At 37.2% G+C, this 27,016-nt stretch overlaps 1 protein-coding gene across 2 annotated transcripts in view; it reads right to left on the reverse strand.

Annotated features, from left to right (window-relative positions):
- Positions 1–2,682: 2,682 nt before the first annotated feature.
- CUNH12orf50 (chromosome unknown C12orf50 homolog) overlaps positions 2,683–27,016 on the reverse strand; it is a 31,149-nt gene continuing 6,815 nt past the window's right edge. The window contains exons 4-13 of one of the 2 annotated variants that reach the window (XM_036459029.2): positions 19,164–19,322; positions 17,846–17,923; positions 17,651–17,764; positions 15,268–15,378; positions 13,575–13,670; positions 11,901–12,017; positions 10,228–10,332; positions 9,788–9,991; positions 8,723–8,815; positions 2,683–2,861 (exon numbers count right to left, since the gene is read on the reverse strand). In XM_036459029.2, the coding sequence (XP_036314922.1) occupies positions 2,836–2,861; positions 8,723–8,815; positions 9,788–9,991; positions 10,228–10,332; positions 11,901–12,017; positions 13,575–13,670; positions 15,268–15,378; positions 17,651–17,764; positions 17,846–17,923; positions 19,164–19,322 (1,103 nt within the window). In that variant the 3' untranslated portion in view covers positions 2,683–2,835. The remainder of the gene's footprint in view (positions 2,862–8,722; positions 8,816–9,787; positions 9,992–10,227; positions 10,333–11,900; positions 12,018–13,574; positions 13,671–15,267; positions 15,379–17,650; positions 17,765–17,845; positions 17,924–19,163; positions 19,323–27,016) is intronic. The other variant, XM_036459030.2, reaches the window with a different exon arrangement.

Genomic DNA, 27,016 nt, shown 5'->3' on the forward strand with positions numbered 1-27,016 from the left:
CTGCCAACACCTTGATTTCAGATTCACAACTGCCAAACAATTAATTTCTATTGTTTGCATCACTCGTTTTGTGGGGCTTTGTTATAGAAACTCTAGAAAACTAATATACCAAACATGCAATAAATGCTATTTTTAGTACTGCTGCATTTTGAAAAGAATAGAATCATAGAACATTTGTCAAATGCATTGAAAGCTTTTGTAGGTGCTAGAAAAGCAGCTGCCCACCACTGATATCATAAATTCACCATTTTTATATTCACGAATAAGCAAGGAGAGCTTCTTGCTGGGTTACTACATTTTTTGGTTGTTCACTTATCTCTGTCAACCTCTACTCATATTTTAGATAAGGTTTGCTACCTTTTTTCTTTTTGGTTTCTAGTTTACCCCACTTAAACTAATTTTATTTTCCAAAAATCACAATAAAAACAGAGTTGGTTAATTCCATAATAAACTTGGTTCTTTAGACAAAGATTTTCATAATAAAGATTTCCACTTGTTCAGGACTAATACATGTACACATTGGAAAGGATGACATTCAAGCTCTCCTTCAAATTTTTCTCATTATTGATTTTTCAGCATTTTGGATGTAATAAAGATACACACTGAGAATCTGTACTTCAAGAAAGACATCTTGAATTGTCTTCTTAGAACCCTTCCTTCTTCATCACTAGTTGAAGCTTTGGAAGGACACAATCTGCTTCTTAAGTGAAATTATAGGATATTTCCTCTGAAGCTCCTTCTAGATAGCTTTTCAACTCAGCTCTTATATCCCTCTCAGGTCTGTCAAACCAAACTATTTTGCTGGCAGAGTGTTAATTTACATTTACTCTGTTTGTGAAAACAAAATGATTATATCCACAAGTGGGTAATAGAGCACCATTAGAAGTCAGAAACTAAGATTTATTAATCCACAACTGGAATCTCACCTTATAAAATGTTTTTAAAGATATTTCTAAGACCCCTGATATCAACTTCCCAATAATATTGAACAAAAGGCTACCAAAAACCATAAGATGCATGTAAATAAAAATACAGGGTGTCCTGCTGAAACCGGTTTGACTCAGCGGTAGAGCGTCGGTCTGCGGACTGAAAGGTCCCAGGTTCAATTCCGGTCAAGGGCATGTACATTAGTTGCGGGCACAACCCCGGTAGGGGGTGTGCAAGAGGCAGCTGGCCGATGTTTCTCTCTCATCAACATTTCTAGCTCTCTATCTCTCTCCCTTCCTCTCTGTAAAAAATCAATAAAATATATTTTTAAAAAAAATACAGGGTGTCCCAAGTTTTAGTGAAGTTCTGAGCTTTAATAAACTCAGAAGCATAAAAGTTACAAACTTACAAAACTATCATTTGAGTAATTAATTACTTATATTGCTTTCATATTTGTTTCTAAGTTTGAAGAACAAATTTTTATTTTTTAATCTTTATTGTTGAAAGTATTGTGTACATTTCATTTTCCATCCCATTCACCCCTTCCAGCACCCCCCCTTCCCCCCAAAGCCTACATCAGCGCCCTATTGTCTGTGCCCATGGGTTATGCATATATGCATACAAGTACTTTGGTTTATCTCTTCCCACCCACTCACCCACCCCCACTTTCACTCTAAGATTCTACAGCCTGTTCCATGCTTCTGTGTCTCTGGATCTATTTTGTTCATCAGTTTATTTTGTGAAGAACACATTTTTTTATTTCAGTCACTCTGCAGATGAAACATTTTAAATTACATAAAAAATTATTAAAGGTACATAATTCTAAACAAGTATAAAAGAAATGGAAATACAGCCGGTACTGGTTTGGCTCAGTAGATAGAGCGTCGGTCTGCAGACTGAAAAGTCCCAGATTAGATTCCGGTCAGGGGCATGTGCATTGGTTGCGGGCACATCCCCGGTAGGGGGTGTGCAAGAGGCAGCTGGTCGATGTTCCTCTCTCATCGATGTTTCTAGCTCTTTATCCCTCTCTCTTCCTCTCTGTAAAGAATCAATAAAAAATATATATTTTAAAAAAAAGAAATGGAAATACGTTTTCAAATGATATCTCTCAAATTTGTACTCCTAGAGTTATAAAAGCCTCAAATACCTCACAAAAACTTTTGGGTCACTAGGTTATTAATTCAGTTTTTTCCCCCTTTCTCAAGTCCTTTACTTCAATATGATCATATAATTTTTGTTTTCATAATGAGAAAAATGTTTATTTTTCAGCAATAAATATAGCACGTAGCAATAGATTTTGTAGTTGCCAATTAAAAACATTGTTCAGCCACTGCCCTGCATGATAAACAATACATCTCTTTCTATAGCACATCAAAGTGTATTTCTATCGGAATTCCTCTAACAAACTCATTACCAAATTGTTACCCTGGAACTTCATTGAATTTGTTTACACTATATATCTGTTGTTATAGCTGAAGGCCAAGCTTAAAATCTAGGTAAAGAAAGAAAATGTGAGGTTTCTCCCATAAAGAATATTACAAAACAGACATCAAAGGCACAAATTTACTCCTCAATCTGTTCAATCTAACTTAGTTTACAATTAAAGAATGATTTTAATTGTCAAACTTTTAAATTTTATTAAATGTTGTGGCAATGCATCAAATGAGTTCCAGACCTATATAAATACGCAGGCAGCTGTTTGCAATTTGCATTTTTATCAGTTGTGAAAGAGTACAATGTACTTCCTGCATCTTATTTTCAGAATTTGCATTTATCATCTTTGGCTACCCAGTATACAGAAGGGAGTACTTGAATATCTCATTCTTTGAATTTTCATTTTTGATTATAAATCAAATGATATCTGGGACTTTTCTCTTTTTCATTTTTCTCTTCTCGCAACCTCCAGGTTTACTTGCTCCCATTTCTTCTTGGCTCTAGTAAAACACACAAAAAAATTTCAATTATTTTTTTTTCAGCATTCTTTAACTTATAGACATTCTGCATGTCTTTTGCTAATTACCATAAATGTAAACACAAAATAAAAACTAAGCTATTGTTGCAATTCATAAATTGTCTGAATGCCATTCAAACTAATTCCACTTCTTTCTAAAGTTCACAGTGTTTTGAATTTGGATGGAGGACTGGGAAGGAATAGAAAAAATATTGTGTACTAGAAGCCTGGTGTACAAATTCATGCACCAGTGGGGTCCCTCAGCCTGGCCTGCAAGATCGGGCCAAAACTGGCTCTCTGACATCCCCAAAGGGGTCCCGGATTGTGAAAGGGTACAATAGTGGCCAGGGAAGGACTATAGGAGGGCTCCAGGGCATGTCCGGCCCATCTTGCTCAGTCTTAATCAGCTGGATCCCAGCAGCAAGCTAACCTACCAGTCAACTGTCTTCCCTCTGTTGATCAGTGAACGTCATATCAAGTGGTTGAGTGGTCTTAACATATCATTAGCATATTATGCTTTGATTGGTTGAAAGGCTGACCAGTCAACCAAACACTTAGCATATTAGGCTTTTATTATATAGGTTAAGGCTGCAACATGGAGCAGCCAGAATGAGCAGGATGAATGATCCATCCTTTGGAGTTAGTACCTCCAGCTATACCAACTGTGTCTCTATCAAAAAGGACATGTGGCCTCAAGGAAGGTTAGCAATGAGAAAGACACTTCTAATTGGCTTCAGCAACTTTCCTCAATTCCTAACACACATTTCCTCTCCTATTGCATTATCTTCATAGCAGCCAATGACATTTCCCCCAAAAGGATCCTCTTGCCCATTTATATTTCTGTGGCCTTGGCACACAGATATTTTTTAAAAGAATAGACTAGTGGCAGCTGGTATGTTCTGCTTCTTGTTTCCAGCAGTCCTCTATCTGCCCACTGGGAAATCCTGAAATCACTCCTCTGTGTCCTAGCAGGAGGTGCAGCTAAGGAAACACAAGCTAATCTTCCTATCTCTTATTCGGGTGATGAAAACAACTTGAACACATAAGAATTTAGGGCTCACAACTTCCCTAGTCAAAAGCTTGGGTAAGCTGAAACCAGTTTGGCTCAGTGGATAGAGCATTGGTCTATGGACTGAAGGGTCCCAGGTTCGATTCCGGTCAAAGGCATGTACATTGGTTGTGGACACATCCCCAGTAGGGGGTGTGCAGGAGGCAGCTGGTCGATGTTTCTCTCTTACCGACGTTTCTTGCTCTCTATCCCTCTTCCTTCCTCTCTGTGGAAAATCAATAAAATATATTTAAAAAAAAAAAAAAGCTTGGGTAAATAAGAAAACTAACTTTGTGGAAACCAAGATAGCAGCATAGGTAAACTATGCTGAAATTTCTGCCTTGTACAACCACTTCAAAACCACAACTAAAAGACAAAATGGACACCATCCAGAACCACAGGAAAGCAGACTGTGTGAAAATTCTACAACTAGAAGGAAAGAGAAAAGGATACTGAGATTCAGAGGAGGTGTGGAAGTAAAATACAAAGTTACAGAGGCATGTACGCTCAGAAAGGGCTGGCAACTGAGGACGTGGTTGTCTTTCTCAATCAGGAGAGAGACACAAACTCTTGACTGCTCTGAACTCCAGTTCTGGTCAAGACTCTGGGGACCCAGCCTCATACAAGGAGAAACTGGACTGTCTAGCATCGGGCTGGAACATGAGAGCAGCCTTCTCTTAGAGGTCCTTGCAGAAATTACCATGGGACACTGAGACCCGGGGCCTCTTAAAGTAGGGCTGAGGATCAGCCATAGCTGTTTGCTTCACCCTGTTGATTACCTGAGACCCCATCCCACCCAAGCTGTGTGCAGATGCTTTTGCATATGAATGGCCTGGTCATTTGAAATCTAAACTTACTTATCAAACTGAAGTTTAGTCAGAGAGACCCATAATATCCAAAAAAAAGGCCCAAGGCTCCACAGCATCTTGCATTGCTTCACATCTGAGCCTCATCTGAGCACCTCTAAACCCAAAACAAAGAAGAGGAATATGCAGATCTCTCCATAGCTCTTGCTGGGTGGCTTCAAGCAAAGGCTAAATTTACACCTCCTTGGAGATCCAAGAGCCAGTGTACCCAATGGTCAGAGTGGGACCATCCAGATTACAATTCCTCAGATCCCATACAGGACACTCAGGGCAAAGACTCAGTGAGCACCAAAGGCCCACTGAAGCAAGTCTTGCCCCATAAGGGTGTCTCCAGCACAGAAGTTCTCACATTATAGACACAGCTGATTCTTACAGCCAATTGCCCTGGAGGTCAATTCCTCCCAGTGATACCAATAACAATCAAGGCTAACTACAACAAGACTGTACACATAGCCCACAAAGGAGTGCACCAAGAGTGTCCACGTCAGGTAACTGGGGAGGCTCAGCCACTGGGCCCTATAGGACATCTAGCACACAAAGCCACTCTACCAACACAGGAAAGCAGCCAAAATGTGGAGACAAAGAAGCAGATCACAGATGAAAGAAATGGAGGAAAGCAAACTATTGGATATAGAATTCAAAACCACAGTTATAAGGTTTTTCAAGAATTTTCTAGAAACCTCCAATAAATTTAGTGAGATCCTTGAGGCTATGAAAAAAGGACCAACTAGAAATTAAGCATACACTGAATGAAATAAAGAATAACATTCAGAGATCCAACAGCAGACTAGATGATTGCAAAAATCAAGTCAAAGATTTGAAATATGAAGCAGCAAAAAACACCCAACCAGAAAAGAAAACAGAATTAAAAAATACGAAGATAGTGTAAGGAGCCTCTGGGACAACTTCAAGGTACCAACATCGCATTGTATCTAGTCTCCTGCTGCTTCTCCAGGGTTGAAAGAAAAAGTGGTTTTGTCAGTTCACATCCTAACACATTCCCTTTCCTCTGCTGTGCATGGGTGGTGCATGTTTCATGGTCTAAAGTCATCCTCCCCACCTTCAAAATCCTTCTGCAATTCATGTTTAACTATCTGGGATGGGATGGAGAAGGCTACTGGAATCAAAGAACAGTTACTAGGAAGGTGCATGGGTGAAAAGTACATTCCTTAATACTTCAAATAACTCCCACCCACAAGAAAAACATGGGAGTAAAATGTATGACTTAACAATCTGTGGTTTTATCCAGGATTTCCACTAACTTTTCACTTTCTTCCCCCTAAAATTAAGAGCTATCACATATCAGTGTTTCAAAAACCGACACAAGAAAATACAGTCAATTAAATTGTGTTGCAACAGAATTTTCTTGCAATACAGTGTGTTTGGGGATGAAATGGGAAAAAGGAAAAACAATTGACTCCAGTACATACATATACATGCAAGTCTGCATACTGTGTCATAACTGCACTCAAAGGAGTTTAAAGAAATACTGCTTTAGAAGATCCTAGCTATTTACTTTGGAAAGGGGACAGCTGCTAGTCTGGACATGTTCTAGTTCAGTGGTCAGCAAACTCATTAGTCAATAGAGCCAAATATCAACAGTATAACCATTGAAATTTCTTTTGAGAGCCAAATTTTTTAAACTTAAACTTCTAACACCACTTCTTTCAAAATAGACTCACCCAGGCCATGGTATTTTGTGGAAGAGCCATACCACCACCAGGGCCCGAAGAGCTGCATGTGGCTTGTGAGCCGCAGTTTGCTGACCATGATTCTAGTTCATTCTGAAAAGCCCTAGGCTACTGATTCTGAATGTTCTAGGCTACTGATTCTGAATGTTCTAGGCTTCTGATGTAGGATTTCCCTATCTAGAACTTTTTCTGAAATGTTCAATTTCCTGAAAAGTAAAATGAAACCATTTTACCTTGTGTAGTTTTCCAAACCTACTGAGCCAGCCCCAGAATAAGCTAGGAGAAGACACCAAGATTTTTAGCAAAAAAACCATCTGAGGTTAGGTCTATAAGCCTCTACCCTGGGAGATTCCCAGGATGCCACCCCTTCCCAGAGAAAACAACACAACAAAAGGGAGACCACAGTCATTATGAATCTCCTGACCTGGAAACTGTATCTTAGGGGTGCCATAAGTCTCCACCAGCCAATACTTGTCTATAGTGAACAGAGTAGGGCTTTAATAATTTGTGTCAAAAATATGGTTTTATATATTTGCTTTGTGGTACAACAAATAACTTCAAATAACTCCCACCCACAAGAAAAACATGGGAGTAAAATGTATGAATATATATATATATATATATATATATATATATATATATATATATATATTGCCCATGTTTCCCTGAAAATAAGATCTAGCGCATAGAAAGTAAGACATCCCCTGAAAATAAGATCTAGCACTACTTTGGGAGAAAAAAATTAATATAAGACACTGTCTTATTTTCTGGGAAATAGAGAGAGAGAGAGAGAGAGAGAGAGAGAGAGAGAGAGAGAGAGAGAAGAGAGAGAGAGAGAGAGAGAGAGAGAGAGAGAGAGAGAGAGAGAGAAAGGCAATATGCAAATTGTCCAGGATGCCATAACATCACAACTGCTCAAGAGGAGGCTAGGCACACAGGTGGGTGGGAGGGACTATGTGCATGGTGAAGCAAGCCATGGATGGCACAGGCCTGGAGAGAAGAGGGCCTACCAGCCACAGCAAACCAGCAGTTCCACTTCTGCTCATGAGCTGCAGAAGAAACACCTTTTCTGACCACTCATTGGCTAAGCTCCCAGTATGCCACTCATAGTGTTCTTGGCAACTTGGGTAATAAGAATCCAAGAAAGTGATCTAAGGTTTTTCCACCTCACTCCTGGAGGAAAAAATGAAGATCTGCTGTGGGAGGGGCTAAGAAACGCCATATCCTGCCCTAGCTGCTTTTGCTCAGTGGCTAGAGCCTAGGCCTGTAGACTGCAGGGTTCAATCCTGGTCAAAGGCATGTATTTATTATAGGTTGCAGGCTCTTCCCTGGCTGGGGCCTAGGTCAGAGCTCATACAGGAGGCAACCAATTGAAGTGTCCCTCTCACATTGATGTTTCTCTTTGTCTTTTCCTTTCTCGTCCACACTCTCTAAAAACCAATGGAAAAATACCCTCAAGTGAGAAAGAAAGAAAGAAAGAAAGAAAGAAAGAAAGAAAGAAAGAAAGAAAGAAAGAAAGAAAGAAAGAAAGAAAGAAAGAAAGAAAGAAAGAAAGAAAGAGAGAGAGAGAAAGAGAGAAGGGAGGGATTGAGGGAGGAAGGGAGGGAGGAAGGAAGGAAGGGAAAGAAATATCATATCCTATGAAAGACACATTTTGAAAATGCCTAAAAAAATTGGTCATTTTTTCATGGTGAAGGGACTGGAGTCCATGTTGAAGAAACTCTTGGTGACTGAGATGACTGGCAGTGGCTACAGCAGCAGGGTGATTAGGGGGGGGTGGGAGGGGGCTTTCCCTGATCAGTCCAGGAGCCTCCCGCAGAAGGAAGCTAGACTGCAGTTTAGGCCCGCTTTCCATGGAGAGCCGGCCATCAGTAGGACATCCCCAGAGGGCTCCCAGACTGTGCAAGGGGTTAGGTTGGGCTGAGGGGACCTCCCCCAGTGCACAAACTTTTGTGTACCGGGCCTCTAGTATTATATAATCCTGCAGCTGCTATTCTTGTAGCTAAAGAGAGAAATATATCAAAAGATTTTTTATAACACATAAAAGTAGGAAAACTAGAACGTAGTAAAACAAAGCAAAATTAATTTGCTAGTAGAAAAATATCTATGAAACTCCAAATAATTATGTTCACATATATCATAAAATTGTTCTAAATATACTAAAATTTGTTCCTTGAGCTTAAAAACTTGTCATTCATTTTAAAATTGTATAATGCACTAAATATTAGTAAAATTTTACCTGTATATATCTTTTGAGTTTTTGAATATGCTTTTGAAAAAGGAATTCTTTTTCGCCAGGCTGAACCATTATATGGTGTTGACATATATTTATCTGAGAGAAAAAAAGATTGGAGTTAAATATTGTATAACTTTAAAATAATATTCTAGCAGTGTTTCAAATTTATAAACATTTCAGGAATATAATTATTTTCTAATTCATATTACCATTTCAAAACTAAGGGATCAGGGACAAAATGAGCTTATTAGGACTATTTAAGTTATCAATGAACATTGTACATTTTTTTTTTAATTGCCTGTCCAGGTCCTCAAATAAGACTGTCTCCCTTGAGACTAAGCTAGAGGAGAAAACAGTGTGTAATTTCATGTTTCACAAAGTACACAACATTCAGAATTCCAGTGATCAGGCTGTGAACATAGGAAAATATAAGCATGCAGTTATAGGGAATTGAGTGGCCCTTTTTTAGGTTGAGAAAAGTTAAATCCAATTTTGAAAAAACAAAATTTGTCTGAGACAGGAAGAAAAAAAAGATTTCTCCCTTGTGGCCTTGTGCTTCCTGACATATACCATGATTTTGCCTATGTTGCAATAAAATGATTTAGAAGCAATCTGTGCATGGTGGGAGAGACAAGAGCTTATCAAAAATATTGCAGTTAACCCTCAAACTAACCCTTTCAGAAAGTAATCATGAAGGTCTACAGAAAAGTCAAGGCGTGGGCCTGAAACGATCCTTGAGGAATGCAGTTAGTGCAACAAGGAAATGTCAGGCATCTGAATACAGTCCTCAAGAGTGAAATAAAGCTATTCGGGAGAACAGTGCAGTGCTCTGAGACAAATCGCTCACAAGCTTCAATGCCAAGTCTTCTGCACCAACATATTTTTTCCCCCACAGCCTTTAAGTCACATGCACTCCAGCATGTGGAAGAAACCCTTTCACTGGTTTGCCCAGATGGTGGTGATGGCCTGGAAAAGGAAGAGGGGGAATAGGTAGCAGCAAAGATTCATTGGACCATCAGGAAATCCCATGGGAAAGCAAACCACAGACCAGTAAATGAAGAGCCTCACCTGGACAGAGATTGAGTTTGGGTTCCTTGTTAGCATTGACTTTATTGTAGAAGCCATGTGTGGACCTGCTGCAGGGAGGTGCATTTAAGGAGACAGTCCTGACAGCATCCCTCTGAACGTGGGTATAGGATGCATTCTCAGCATTTCTGTCTTTGTTACTGCGGTGGTAACTAGTTTTATTTTTTGGATTTGGGGTCTGTAGTGCTGTAAAAGAAAGGGGGGCGGGGGAGAGGGTGAGGGGGAAAATAAGCTGGTTTCATACCCATTAAAAACAATGGAAGACAAGGCAAGCTAAAAGAACTAAGTTTATTGGAGTTGTGTTGACACCAAAAATAACATATTTCTCAACAGTAATTTGATTTTCAGGTATAAAATATTGTTTGATATTTAATATATTTTCAAATTACAATTTAGAACTATCAAATATAGAGACACTCTACCTCTCCGCACTCCTTGGCCAGGGAAGTTCTTTGGTTCATCATAAACCCATTTTCTCTTCTTCACGCCTTTAAAATGAGGCTTCCTCACCGGCTGGACATCATTCACTTAGAGGAAATACAAATTTTTACAGTTTTTTAAAAGATGCTTTCATCTGAAAATTACTGTAGGTGATAATTACATATCTGTGCATTCACATGTCAAGCAAGAGAAAAAATGAATTCACCATCCTAATACTTTAATTTCCAGAACAAAGGGTGATTTATTCTTAAGTACCCAAAAAAATCTATCTTGAAAACACATGGAAAAAAAAGTTCAATAATTAGCATTCCTCAGAGAAAAATGCTTGTCTTCAAAGGAATGTGTGGATTCTTTTTAAAGAACATAAAATTGCATTCCAAACTTAATTATGTGTCTATCTTATTACAATGTTATTTCAAGTAGTTTTAGAATTGCTATTTTGAACATAAAACTTTTTATGCATTTTTGGTCAAAACTATGACTTCTGAGGAAGTTGGATTAATGTAAAATACTTTTAGAGAAGTTTACTTTATCCTTTTATGATCTTAAGGTGTTTTGTGTATAGATAGTTTAGTAAAATAAGACCAAGTAATCAAAATTTATAAGTGTTAATAATACTAGATTATTCACTTCTTACTTGCATAATTTTTCATCATTTTAAATGCATACTAAATTTTCCAAAAATTTTTAAGGTATATTTCTCCAGAGATTCTTAAAATAATTTAGTAGAGAGGAGCATTCTATGTTACTTCTCTTTTGAGGGATCCTGAATAGTCACAAGTAAGCAATGCACAGATCAAATGCACTGTGTAGATTGCATTATCTCTCTATAGTAGACAGATAAATGTCTGTGCTTTTGCTTTCAACCTCAGCTTAAGCATTAGGCTTTCAATGAAACTGATTCTCTGTCTCCTGTGCAATTATCATGATCCACCCTTATTCTCAAGCTCCTGTTCCTAGATTTTGGAAACCATATTTTTAGCAAATAACACTAAACTGAGCTTCTTGAGGGTAAAGCATCATAGTTCCCTGAGTCTGGGGTCCAAGAATAATATGTGGGTTCAATAAATGAAATAAGGGGAAAGATGGAAGAAAACAGAGAGGAAGAGTCATGAAAAACTTAATTGTATCACAAAAAGTAGCTTAGAGTACCGAACGGCAAGGAGAAGCCAAATCAAGAAAAATAACTCAAAACATAATAAAAACCTATCAATGTATTCCACTATGGGTTACATTAAAAGTGTAACACTAGCCCTGACTTGTTTGGCTCAGTGAATAGAGAGCATCAGCCTGCGGACTGATTGCAGGCACATCCCCAGTAGCTGGTGTGCAGGAGGCAAGCAACTGATTAATGTTTCTCTCTCATTTGTGTTTCTAATTCTCTATCCCTCTCCCTTCCATATTTAAAAGTGCAACACTAATGAATCTTCTGAGAAGATAGTATACTATTAATTTTAATACTTAAAATGGTGGGAAAGTATATTATTTACTAGGACCTACATCACAATTCATTGCCAAAGCTAGTAAAAAATGTTGCCTTTAATTCTTAATCCTGAATAATTTTAAACCCTCCTTTTTTAAGATTCTATTTCAAGTAAGCAAGACAAATCCATGGTAAGACAAATATATCTAAGGCCAAAAAGAGAGCTCTCACTTGAAGAGGGGTCCTCTCTGCACTTCAACCTGATATTCTCAGTAGCATTTAATACATGCGTTGTAGGTGCTAGTCGGGTAGCTAAGGAACGCTTTGGATGAGGACTGTCCTTGTTATCTTTTAAAGCAAATTAAAAAAAAAAGTAAAATGTCAGTATTAGTAAAAGAAGTGTCTCGGTTGGTATTTCGCTTTTCAAACATTATATGATGGGCATACTACTTTTAAAAATATACATATGTAAGCTAATTTTTAGAATGCATTATTGAAATTCATAACCACTGCCTAAAGTGCCCCAAATTTGTCACTAATAAAACATTAAAAATCCAGTTAATACAGCCATTATTTTCATTATGTAAATTACATATTTGTGGCAGTATTTTAATAGCTCCATGCAAAAAAATCAAAAGGTTATCAATTTGACATACAATGTTCCAATTTAAATTGAGATTCCAAAAGTATTTTTAGTGTGACAACTTTCACTTGTTCTATGCTTTGGAGCAGGACTACCCAACAGAGCTCTCCTCAGTGATGAAAATAGTCCAAACCACCAGTCTCTTGTGGATATTGAACACTTGGACTATGGCTAGTGCAACTGAAGAGCTGTTTTTTTTTTTTGTTTGTTTGTTTTAATTTTTCTTGCTGTTGTTAATCCTCACACAGGGATATTTTTCCATTTATTTTTAGAAAGAGTAGAAGGGAGGGAGGGAGTGGGGAGAGGGGATATATAAATATTCAGACACATTGATTGGTTGCCTCCTGCATGCACCCTGGCCAGGGATGGGACCTACAACACAGTAGGACCAGATATCAAACCCATGACCCTTCAGTGCTCGGGGTCCACTCTCTTACTACTGAACACCACTGACCAGGGCTCATTTTAATTAACTTAAACAGCCATATATGGGTAATAGCTACTATAATTAGTGTATTTTTTGAGAAGGGTATTTTGTTTTCTTTGTATGGATTAAGCAAAATTGTTTTCATCTCTGAGAAAGGAAGAAAGATTTACATATATTTTCCATTAGCAATTCTTGAATTTGATTACAAGTTCCTTTTCCTATTCTTGAGAGATTTATTAATTTTATTAATAGAAAAAAAAACAGTTGATGAGGTTGTTTAATATTTAGATGGAGAATATGTAATATGACTGGGAAAGCTGCCCCACAGAGAGGGACCAGTTGGGAGATTATAAGCATGGTAAGGGCATCATAAAACATTGAGGGTATATTTTATTATCTTACATCTTGATTATCTACAGACTATAGTTAGTAATAATTATTAAATGGGGAAGTCATGGAAGTCATCATGAGATTAAAACTCTTCACAGTGGTCAGAAACAAAACTTTCTAGGAAATTCAGTCATACTAAGTGCTTGAAGTTGGAAAAAGAAACTAAAAATGACTTAATACTACGATTTAAAAGAACCAATTAGAGCTAGCAAGACTCATAGAAATTGTGTAGCCCTACAGGCTAATTTTTCAGGTTAATCAGATAAAGTGCCATGTTCAAACAATTAGGGACAGGGACAGGACTCTTGACCCCAATTTAGTGTATTTAGTGAAAAGTTTTATTTATTACTTTGCCTATTATATATTGGTTTCCACAAAACTTAAGCTTTATGTTTAACGCATCTATTCAAATTAAAATGCATTAAAATAATAAATGGTTTATTACCTTTAGTGTTTGAACATTTCGACGTGGTGATTTCTTTCTCTTTCTTTTCATCTACTCCTAGAAATATGATCCTCTGTGGAATGTAGCAATCACCTCCTATGACAGTACCTTACTGTTAGTGGCAATGATGGCAGAAAGCTTTACAAAAGTACCTTTCAATACAGGATTATCACTTCTATAATATTTCTTTTGTCCTCTTCTTTTTATACAGTTCTTAATGATGCCATCCCCATCTCACTATATATCATATATTTAGAATAGTATATATAAATATATGTATATATAAGTACAAAGTCTGAACACTTACATATTGATAATTGCAAGAAAATTTACATAGTCAACACAATTAATTTGCCTTTAACATAAAACAATCATTACTTCCTCTTTTTTTACCCTTTAGAGATAGAGTAAATATAATTTATCTTCCATATATCATCAGATATATGAATGCAAGTGTGGGGGTTTTTTCCCTTAAAAATCTTCTATTTTTCAGGATAAATATCCACAGTTGCATTAAATATTACTTAATTTTCAGGTGCTTCACCACACAAGTCACCCTTTCTCAATACACAATAAATCTTTCAAGTGACCTTTTTAAAAGGAAATACCCAAATGTGAGCTGCCCTGTACAGAAATCAATAAAACTAGTATAATAATATTCAACATTTATGGAGCCTTCTTTTATATATCAGACACTTGTCCGAATACTTTAAATGACTTATCACATATACTTATCTTCCTATACTACTCCTAATAATTCAATGTGAGGTTTACCTTAGCTATTTGCTAGATGACACATGTTACTGAATCATTTTGAAATCTTGTGGGCAACAAACATTTATTATTCCCTTACAATCTGTATCATGTCAGGTCTTTTCCAAATTGAATAAAACCTACCATTAATGTCTTGATCTTTTTTTCCTTATCTTTAACTAGAGGCCTGGTGAACGAAATTTGTGCATTTGGGGGGTGGGGAGGGGGGTCCTTTCAGCCTGGCCTGCACCCTCTTGCAATCCGGGACTGCTGGCTCCTAACCGATCACCTGCCTGCTGACCTGATCACCCCTAACTACTTGCCTGCCTGCCTGCCTGAGATCACCTCTAATCACCTCTGCCTCAGCCCCCACCACAGTGGCTTCATCCAGAATGATGTCCAGAGGTCTTTCAGCTGTCCAGTCTAATTAGCATATTATGCTCTTATTATTATAGATAAGGCATTTTTAGAATTAAATTCCCTGGGATAACATTGATTAAGCTTACTACCTCTGTTTTCTTCTATGTAATGCATTTTTTTAGGTCTTTAATCAATTTTGAGTTAAAATGCAAGACCTTGTTGATTCCAGTTTGAGTTTACCTTGTTAAACTTGGCTTATTGTTCCAGCATATTACTCCAATCACATGTAAATTTTATAAACAAGTCTCCATTCACCCAAGCATTTAATTGTCTAAACATAATAAAGGCAATTATTTTACAAATATTTACAGAGAGCACATCAATTGCCAGATATTCTACTACAGGGATTCACCTGGGGCAACTGATTATGTGTAGTTCCTGGCCTCAAAAGAGTTTATCAAATGCCAACAATAAACATGGCAAATGATTTTGATGAAACAAAATTAATTATAAGAGAAAATTCAGACTCATTGATTATATAAAGATATATTGAGGATCAACCAGTAATAAAATAACTCACCTCCATTTTCAAAAGCAGCAATGTCAGTCCTTGGTTTCCTATCCAATGATACTTTGACTTCACCGTGCCTTTCAATTAGGCTAAATTTTGTTGGAACTGTAAGACCATCACCTTGATAAGAATTTAAAAAATTATTATCCCAGGAACCATTGGATGCTTAAATAAGTTTATGACAGAATTCATAATGATAGTAACAAACCTAAAAATTAATGCAAGTATTGTTTATATAATGACATGATGAACAGTAAATTACATTAATTTTAAGCACGTTTTATAATTATCAGGAAAGTGTCAAGCAAATTTATTTTCCTATGTTGGTAATTAATAATGACAATTTTTAAAATTTAAGAAATATAGCATTGTCATGTGTGTATAATGTATTTAGTTAATGTTTCCTATATGAGTTTTGTTATATTTGTTTATATCTATTCATTATGAACAAATTGAGTAAAAAATATTACTCTACTATTGACAAAAATGATAATTATACTGTGATAAACAATTCTCACCATTTCCCTTTACATGTCCAATTTTCTTCTACAATAAACTATTAAAAGCAGAATAAAAGAAATATGACAATTTAATGAAATACATGATTGGATTCTAAACCAGGGGGGAAAATCTTCAGTTTGCTATAAAAGATATTGATGGAACAATTCAGGAAATTTTTCCTGAATTTGATATTTATACTCCAGTTATGTAAGATATATATACGAGCATCATGTATGAAACTTACTAACAATTCAAAAATAATAATAGCAATGTGTATATTTACAGAACGAAAGAGAAAATCACATGTGTAAAATGTTAACATTTGGAGAAATCTGGGTAAAAAGTGTTCCTGAATTAACTGAAATTATTTTAAGATAAAAAGATTTTTATTTCTTTTTTTTTTTTTTACTGATTGATTTAAGAGAGAGAAAGAAACATTGCTTTATTGATCCACTTATTTTGTGCATCACTGGTTGCTTCTTGAATGTTTCTTGACAGGAGATGGAACCTGCAATCTTGGCATGTCTGGAAGCTGAGCACTGAGCTACAGGGAAGGGCATAAAAAGCTTCTCAAAACATAATATAAAGCCATAGTGCATATAATTGTCTTTATTATCTTCAATTTTTAATATGCCTTGCTAGCTTGGTTTCTTTATTTTTGTTTTATTATTTGGAAGTTTTTTAGTGATTCTTTTTGTCTGGATCACCTGTGATCTGAGCAATCCTGTCTTTCCTAGATGACTTCTACCTCAACTAGTTTTTGCTGGTTGTTCTACTATCTGATGGTGTTTTTCTGCCACCTAGCGTCATGTGTCTAAATGGTTTGCAAGGCAGACACTTTATTTTCACTTATTTAATTATTCATTCATTCATTCATTATTTTTTTAATCCTCACCTGAGGATATTTTTCCATTGATTTTTAGAGAGAGAGGAAGAGATAAGGAAAGACAGATGTGACAGAAGCACATCGATTGGTTGCATCCTGCATGCCCCTGATCAGAGCCTTGGCCAGGGAGAAACCTGCAACTGATAGAGTTCCCTTGACCAGAAAGGAACTTGGAACTTTGGTCCACAGGACAAGGCTCTATCCACTGAGCCAAACTGGCTAGGGCCAAGACAGGCACTTTAATCTTTATTCTATACTCATCTTGATCCTGGGAGACTTTCCCAACTTTTTAAAAAATTTATTTTACTTTTTTAGGAAAGGAAGGGATTCAGATCTCTCCTACTGCTGCGAAACTTGTTTGTTAGATCATCTAGTGGCAAGAAAATTATATAAACATATGGCATCTATGGATTTTCTCCGAGTTCTTGGTTTTATACCCAGAAAACAATGTTCTTATCTTACCAAAGGAAACATGTTCACCAAAAACAAAGTCAGAATCACCAAAGTATAAGATCCATGAAATTCACAGCCTTGGAATTATCTGCCTAAATTACCCCTGTAATTGTCTGATACACAGAAGGCACTCATTCAATGAACAAATGTGTCCTTGTTCTGTCACTAATGTCATTGTATGAATCTCCTTTAGGGCTAGGTTGCCCTCTCTATTCACAAATTTCCTTTTTCACATGGAGACTTATTTTTATTAAAAAAAAGTGATAAAAGCAAACTATTTACAGAAGTACTATAATGTGTTTCTAGTATATAGTGTCACTATGTATTCGTGAAGTCTTCATTTTATGCTCTTCTGGGAAAGCTTAATTCTATTAATAGCAGCTTTTTAATATTAAATTTAGGTCACACAATAAAATAACTTCCTTATCACTCTCAATTTTGATGTACTATTTATCACTTAACTTTATAGATTATCTTCCTAAATAATTCACAGCCTATCATACCAAGTATCTCTAAAGCATTACATTGAAATGCTGCCATTTAATTTCTTACCTTCTTGTAATTCACTGCCATTTTCCAAAGGTTTTTCTAACTCTTTTTCTGGTGTAGAGGCTGTGCTTTTCGACGATGAAATATCTGGAGGCGTATGAACCCTGTAGTATTCACCTAATCTCCCATAAGAAAAGTAATGGTTAGTATATTTGTCACATCAAGTACTAGAAAATCCACAAATGTTCGATTGCTTACCAGATTTATAACACATCTCCTTTATTGCTCTTTTTTCTTCAATTTCTTCAGGAGTCTTTGTCCATAAACTTGAAGCATCTATAAGATATATATATTTAAATTATATTGTCCCAAAGCCAAATAATCTGAAAAATTATTTTAATCAAAATGAAAAATCCCAAACATCGTTCTCATGGATAGGTTATTATTTTGCTATTTTAATTTTGTAAATCAATGATTTGTATACTGGCAAATATTTCTGATTTCTATATTTTCACATATTAGAATCAGCCAAGAGAAAAGAAATTATTAATTATACATTACGTGTCTTAAGCTGAGGCTACAGATTCACATGCTAAGATCATATTTGTTTGTTTAGAGGAAGATGTACCTAAGGGAGACATGGAGCTACCGCAGACAAAAACAGAATATACACTGGGGTGGCCTGTAGCTCACAGAAAGACACATTACAAGCAAAGACAGTGGGATACTGTCCTGTTTTTAGCATGTTTATCTTGTCTGTCCATATATATTGGCAGCTCCATGCCGTGATAATATGGGAGGAGTAGGAGAGATTAGGATGAAAAGGAACTGAATTCTAACCTTATTTACTAGTATACCTTTGCGGGGATTACTTGGGATAATGCAAAAGATAGGGCTTTATAAATTATAAACTGTTCTATGAATCTCTATAATGTTAAGGATTAAATGTGAGACAGATAGGTGTAATGAAATAAATAGACACAGGCATATCAATGCTAAATTACATAGAAATAAAATAAGTGAGCCTGGTGGGCATGGCTCAGTAGTTGAGCATTGACCCATGAACCAGGAAGTCGGGGTTCGATTTACAGTCAGGACACCTGTCCAGATTGTGGACTTAATCCCCAGAGCAGGGTGTACAGGAGGTAGCCAATCAATGATTCTCTCCCATCACTGATGTTTCTGTCTCCTTTCCTCTCTGAAATCAATAAAAATTTATAAAAAATAAAAAGGGTTTATTAAGCAAATGAGCAGTGAAAACTCTGAAAAAAATAAGTGATTAATATCCCTTCAATCAACTGTACATATTTAAACAGGAAAACTGTCTCCCCCACCTCATACAACAAAAACCTTCCAATCCAAATAATAAGCATGTGTAGACATAGAACAAATTAGGACATAATGAATTTAATATACTTATTAAATTTAAAGCTATTTTTAATCAAAATATGCCTTATATTACACTATAAGACTCTAGAAGTAAATATATATATATATTTATTTATTTATATATATATTGAAAATATTATGAAGTTTTTTGAATGTGCATTATAAATCTGAGAAAAAGTTTACTAACCATTCTGCTCATTTCCTTCCTCCTCTTCTTCCTCAAAGTTGGTTTTTAAAACTAAAGGATGGTGAATGGGTCGTGATATATTCTCCTGAGGTTTCAGGGGCTCCTGACTCTGGGTCAGTGGTGGAGTTCCTTCCTGAGTATCTTTTTGTACTGTAATATCTACAGAAAAAAATGCAACATTTCAGTCTTATCAAAATATATAATGATCAACCATTGTTCTCCTGATTAACTGTACATTTATGAAAAGGTTATTAAACTAACTTATAAAAAATCAACAACCTAGATGGTCTGGAAAATATATTGATTCATAGATATTAGATAGTAATTTAACCATAAATTGGTATATCACACACTTTGGTATAAGTTAAAAGTGATCACAAACATTACTGTATTCTTACATTAGATCTGCAGAATGAGACTATAACTTAACCAATCACATTATGACAAATTAACAAAGTCAAGCTCACGTAATGCATACCTTATGCTTGCATAGTTTATGTGTCTTACTTGGAAGTGAGGAAAAATGATACCTTCAGATTTCTCTATTGGCTACTCAGGAATTAGACTGGCCAAAGCTCTAGATCCTATTTATTGAGTAAATATTCTGTGACCTTCACAACTAACCAACAATTAATAGAAGTGGCTAGTGAATACATGTAATTTTTATCATGACTAAATCAACTTCCTTAGTTTTCCACACCAATATTCATCTAATCTGGCTAATTATCAGCGTCAAATAAAGAAAATTTTCAAAGCATCTTTTAGGTTTCTACTTTCTAAACTTCTGGTTCAGCAGGTCTGAACTAGGCTGGGAAATCTGATACTATTGTTTCAATATCTCAGGTAAATTATAAGGGCAGCCAAGTTTGGAAACCACTGCCCCAAAGCAATGGTCACCTAACTGGAGTCCTGGGTCATGAGAAGGCTGTCAGTGGATATGCCATCCCAATAATTTGAAAACAACCAATCCTATTTCAGAGCCTCAATTTCCACATTTATTTTCCCCTTATGTTTGGAGAAAATAAATTAGAAGACGAGCCTGAGTTCACAAAAACATTTCTCCACTTTACAACATGAAGGCACACTCTTCACTGATGCCAAAGTTTACATTGCCCAAAAGAGAAATCCTCCATAAGTGATTAATCAAACTACCACAAACTACCATAGGGGTTTCTCTATTAGCTTGACTTACACGCATTTCTACAAAGAAAAACTCTTATGTGGTAGGCAGAATAATTCCTCCCCTCACCTCTCAAGAAAGATGTCTATAACTGTGGCTACAGATGGAATTAAGATGGGCAATCAGCCTACTTTAAAATTGGCAGATTATCCTGGATTATTTAGGTGGGTCCAAGGTGATCAAAGGGTCTTTAAAGTGGAAGAGAGATGCAGAGGAAGAGAGCGAAAAAGAGAGATGTGACTCTGGAAGCTAAGTCAGAGTGGTGCAATGCCACAAGGACTTGGCTATCCACTGCTGATTGGAAGATGGAGGAAGCGCGGCATGAACCAAGATGATAGAGAAGACCTCTACAAATGGGAAAAGGCAAAGAAACAGATTCTCTGTCAGAGTTCCTTGGAGAAATGCAGCACCGCAGACACCTTAATTTTAACCCAGAGAGATCTGCATCAAAATTCTAAACTATGGACCCACAAAATAATAAACTTGAGTTATTGAAGCCATTTGGTGGGGGCCATTTTTAACAGATACCCAAGGTATGTACTATTGAGGTCAATGTTGGAATGTTCTGATTTCAAATATCTGGTAGTAGTTAAATTTTTTCCTTGAAAAAAAAATTTTGCTTCTTTTATTTCTGGACTATTGTCAAAGAACGTATCATTCTTTTATTTTTTAAAATATATTCATATTGATTTCAGAGAGGAAGGGAAAGGGATAGAGAGATAGAAACATCAATGATGACTGAGAATCACTGATTGGCTGACACCTGCACACTCCCTACTGGGGATCAAGTCCACAGCCCAGGCATAAGTACTTGACCAGAATCAAACCCAGGACCTTTCAGTCCACAGGCTGATGCTCTATCCACTGAGCCAAACTGGCTAGAGCCAGAACATGTCACTCTTTTTAAAAATATATTTATTGTTGAAAGCATCATATATGTCCCCTTTTTTCTCCCATTTACCTCTTCTAACTTGCCTCCCCCTCACCCCAGGCTTTCATTACCCTATTGTCAAGAACATATCACTCTTAAGGAAAAGTCTCATGACATCAATGAAAAGAGCACTAGTAAGAAGCTCTACAGGAAAAACATGGTTTTAAAACTTTTTAGCTATCTACCTATCTATCTATCTACCTATCTATAAAACCCTAATATGCAAATAGACCGAATAGCAGAACAACTGGTCATTATGATGTGCACTGATCACCAGGGGGGAGATGCTCAATGCAGGAGCTGCCCCCTGGTGGTCAGTATGCTTCCACAGGGGGAGCACTGTTCAGCCAGAAGCCGGGCTCATGGCTACCGAGCACAGCAGTAGTGGCGGGATCCTTTCCCACATCCATGGCAACACTAAGGACTCCCTGGGGGATTTCTGCCTTCTGGCTTAGGCCCATTTCAAGGGGACCTATGCCATAAGTTGGACACTCCCCTGAGGGGTCCTGTACTTCCTGAGGGCACAGGCCAGCCTGAGGGACCCCCTCCAATGCACAATGTCATGCACTGGGCCTCTAGTAGTCAAATAATAGTCCACTGTATGAATATACCACAATTTATCCATTCATCAGAAAATGGGCATTCAGGTTGTTTCCTCTGGATTATTATAAGTAATGTTGGTATGAACATTTGTGTACAAGTTTTTGTGAGGATATATGTTTTCACATATCTTGGGTATATACTTAGGAGTGGAATAGCTGGTACATATAATGACTTTAACCTTTTGAGCTAGACTGGTTTCCAAAGCAGCTGCACCATTTTACATTCCTACCTGCAATGTACAAATATTCCAATTTCCCCATATCCTTTTCAACATTTTTTTTAATCTTTTTGATTGAACCATCCAGGAGGTCTGAACTGGTATCACATTATGCATTTAATTTACATTTATCTAATGGTTATAATGATAAGTGTCTTTTCATGAGACGATTGGCCATTTGTATGTCTTTGAGAAATGTCTATTCAGATTATTTCCAAGTTTTGTAATGGAATTTTCTTTATATCATTGAGTTGTAAGAGTTTTTTATATATTCTAAATACAAGTTCCTTAGCACATATACAATTTGCAAAATATTTTTTCTCTTTCTTTTCACTTTCTTAATGATGTTCTTAGAATTGCAAAAATTTCTAATTTTGATAAAATTCAATCCATGTTTTCTTTGGATGCTTTTCCTTCTAGTGTCATGGCTTTGCATAACCTAAAGTTTCACATAAGAATTTTATTATTTTAATTTTATCTTATTGTTGAAAGTATATATCGCCCCCTTCTTCCTATTGACCCTCTGTACCCAGCACCCACCACTTACATTTACATTTTTGTTCTATTATAAGTTAATTTTGTGTAGGACATAAGGAAGGAGTTCAAATTAATTTTTTTGTGTGTAGCTACCCAGTTTTCTTAGTACCATTTGTTGAAAATAATTTTCTTTCCCCTACTATATACTCTATGTACCCTTGTTAAAAACAAACAAACAAAAAAAAACAATTGACCATAAATTGACTTATGCAAAAGTTGTATTCTGGTCTCCCAATTCTATCCCATTATCTACATATCTATATTTTTGCCAGAATCAAATGGTCATAATTACTATAGCTTTGTAGTAATTTCTAAATTTTCAAATCAAGTGTGAGTTTTACAATGCTATTCTTCATTTTACATAATGTTTTTACTATTCTGGGTCCCATAAATTTCCATATATATTTCAGAATCAGCTTATCAATTTCTGTAAATAAGTTGGGATTTTAATAAAGGTGGCATTGAATCTGTAGATCAAGTTAATCTATAGGTCTATAGGTTAAGTCAGTATTTCCATATTAACAATAAAGCCAGTTTATAAACAATGGCTAGCATTTAATTTTTTTGTTTCACTAATTTATTTCAACAATATTTTATAATTTTGAGTATAATTTTTGCACTTTGTTAAAATAATTAATACTTCCTTTTTATTGTAAATGAACTTTTTTCATTTTTATCTTAATTTATTTATTGATAGTATGTAGAAATATAATTCTTGTATATTAATCATGTAGCCTGCAATCTTTAGAATTTTCTAAATAAAATATAGTTTTACTTCTTCTTTTTTAATATGGATGCCTTTAATTGGTTTAATTGTCAATTGTTCAATTCTTTGGGATTGAATATAACTGGCAAGCATGAGCATCCTTATCTTGTTCCTGCCTGATCTTAGAGAAAAAGTTTTCAGTCTTTCAGCATCCTATATAATAAAGAGGTAATATGCAAATTGACCATCACATCCTCGCATCACAAGATGACCTGCCCCACATTGTCACAAGATGGCCACCACAAGATGGCCTCTCCCATATTGTCACAAGATGGCCCGCAGGAGAGGGCAGTTGGGGGTGACCAGGCCAGCAGGGGAGCAATTAGGTGTCAATCAGTCCAGCAGGGGAGTAGTTAGGAGGCAATCAAGTAGCCAGGCAGGTGAGTGGTTAGGAGCCAGCAGTCACAGAGGTGTCCCAGATTGGAGAGGATGCAGGCTGGTCTGAGGGACACCCCCCACCCCCAGTGCATGAATTTTGTGTACCTGGCTCTAGTTAAGTATAATACAGGGTATATATGAAAAATCCACAGCTATCAGGTTGAGCAAGTCCCTTTTATTCATAGCTTGTTTAGTGTTTTTATTATCATAAGAGAATGTTTGCTTTGTCAAATGCTTTTTCTTCATCGATTATCATTACATGTGTTTTTTGCCCTTTTTTTATTGATTTGGTATATTACTTAGATTGACTTTTTGAAGTTAGACCAATCTGTATGTCTGGGATAAGTCACATTTGGCTATGCACTACAATTCATTTTTAATGTTCTTTAATTGAGTTTGCTACAATTTTATTGAGTGAGTCAAACAAGAGTTATTTGAGCACAAGCACTACTATATCATAACAATTTCATAACTGAGAGGGCTACTAAGTGATTAATAGATGGATAGTATATACACCTTGAATATACTAGGTGAAGGAATGATTCATGTTCAGGGCAGTGGGACATCCTTCAAGGGGGCCTGCACCCTCTCCAATATGGGACCCCTCGAAGGATGTCCTGGTTTACAGAGATCAGGCCTAAACCAGCAGTAGGACATCCCTCTTGCAATCTCAGACTACTGGCTCTTAACCGCTCACCTGCCAGCCTGCTCACCACTAAATGCCCTCTCCCCCCACCAACCTGATCACCCCCAACTGACCACTGTGCCAGTGTGCTCACCCCCAACTGCCCCCCCTGCTGGCCTACTCACCCCCAACTGGCCCCCATGCTGGCCTGATGGCCCCCACCTGCCCTCCCACTGGCCTGCTCGCCCTCAACTGCCCCCTGCTGTCTTGCTCACTCCACACTCCCCCCCCCACCCCCCGCTGTCCTGATCTCTTCCAACTCACCCCCACTGACTTCCTGCTGGCCCCCAACTGGCTCCCCTACTGGTCTGTTTACCCTCAATGGCCCCATCCCCCACCAGCCTGATCACTTATAACTGCTGTCCTATCCTGGCCTGAACATCCACCACTGCCCTCTCCTCTTGGCCTCTAACTGCCTCTACCTCAGCCCCACCTCCATGGCTTTGTCCAGAAGAACATCCAGAATGTCTCCTGGAAGGTTTCCCAGTCTAATTAGCATTTTATTAGTATAAATAGAGGCCTAGTGCACAGGTTGGGGCCGACTGGTTTGCCCTGAAGGGTGTCTCTGATCAGGGTGAGGGTTTCCTTGGAGTGTGGGGCAGCCTGGGCATGTGGCCTGTGGTGGTTTGCAGGCCAGCCATGCCCTCATGGGATGAGGGTCCCCACTGAGGGGACATATCCAGCCTGGGTGAGGGGCTAAGGGCTGTTTTCAAGCAGGCCACTCACCTTTCAGGGTGGGGGTCCCCACTAGGGTGCCTGGCCAACCTGGGTGAGGGGCTGATGGTTGTTGGCAGGCTCACCAAGCACCCCAGAAGGAGGGACCCCTCACCCTATGGGGGTGTGGCCAGCCTGGGTGAGGAGCTGAGGGCTGTTTTCAACTGGCCACGCCCCCCCCCCCCCCCCCCCCCCCCATCGATCCAGGCTCCTAGCTCTTCCTTTTTTTTCTTTTCTCTTTTTTTCTTTTTTCAGCACCTCCTTGCGTGGAGGCCAGGGCTGGCTGGAAGCAGGTATCTGGGATTTATTTATCTTCTATAACTGAAACTTTGTAGCCTTGAATAGAGGCCAGGGCCGGCCTGGGCAGGTGGGAAGCTTGGCTTCCTCCATCTCTGGTGGCAACCCAAGCCTCTTGTTTGCTCAGCTCTGTGGCTACCTCCATCTTAGTTGGGTTAATTTGCATACTTGCTCCTAATTGGTTGGTGGGCATGGCTGGTGGGTGTAGCAGAGGTATGGTCAATTTGTATGTTTCTCTTTTATTAGTGTAGTTTTCAAGACTTAGAATAAAAAGGTTCTGTGCACATATTAATTTAAGTAATAGCTTCTAAAATGACCTGGCTCAAAGTTTATTAAAGTGACCACATAGCCCAGCTGGAATGGTTCAGTGGTTGAGCGTTGACCTATGAATCAGGAGATGAAGGTTCAATTCCCAGTCAGAGCACAGGCCTGGGTTGTGGGCTCATCTTAAGTGTGGGGCGTGCAAGAGGCAGCTGATCAGTGTTTTTCTCTTATCATTGATGTTTCAATCTTTCTCCCACTCTTTCTTCCTCTCTAAAATCAATAAAAGTATAAAAATAAAATAAAGTAGCCACATAGTTGGCCAAGGCATCTCTCTACGAAACTGACTTAGAATAAATGAGAATCATAGCCCATTCAATTGTTCATGATAGATAACATGGAAATTAACCAAGGAGATGAATAATTGCTCTAATGTGTCAGCTACTGTGTTTTGAACAAACTGTCCCCTAGCAAAATTTGAGAGAGTTCATTAAGAGGACAGTTATTCTGAGTACACTAACCTCTAACATATGTCATGGTAGAGAAAAAAAGTACCTAACATGCTTGCAAAAAATATATAAAATCTGTTCAGAAATATCTACCTACTTCATATAATTATAGAAAATATCAGCTAATTTATGTTATCTTAGCACTATCATTTGGTTTAGCTGTTATTTGCTTTTAAACTTGTAGATGACAACCAGAGGTATTAGGCCTCTTCTTAAAATGACTGGTTTAGCAACATTTAAATGTAGTCTCTTTCAAAAGTGTCCAAAAACTTTCTTAATTTACTAGCAGGTTAAAGTTTAAATTGCAAAAGGACTGACAGGCAGTTTTTACTTTTAGACAAAAAAAAAATAAAAAAAAAAAATGCAGAACTCTTGATAATTGCAGTCAGTGTTTAAAGACAGCATACAACAGCAAATCAACTAATGAAAAATTGCTTTTGGCAAACACCTCCTTCTGTAAGAGCACAGCTGGTGACTTAGATAGCATTGCTGGGGCTCCAACTCACCCACTTAATCTGGACCACGTGATGAGTCTTAATTTATCAACCAGAGGCCTTAGAAATTATCACAAGTTGCACATTTAAATGTCTAAATTTTATACTATTTTAACCTGACAAAATTACACATAAATTGAGCTGTGCAATGTGAATCAATACTTTATTATTATTGTCATAATCCCACCATAAACTTATCAATCACATGCACTTACTAAAACATAAAAAGGTAGATTTTAATAAATGTACAGTTTTATAAAGTAATCTTTGAGGTCAGAAGA

The sequence above is a fragment of the Pipistrellus kuhlii genome, unplaced genomic scaffold (genome assembly GCF_014108245.1).
Source record: "Pipistrellus kuhlii isolate mPipKuh1 unplaced genomic scaffold, mPipKuh1.p scaffold_m20_p_3, whole genome shotgun sequence".
Lineage (NCBI taxonomy): Eukaryota > Metazoa > Chordata > Mammalia > Chiroptera > Vespertilionidae > Pipistrellus > Pipistrellus kuhlii.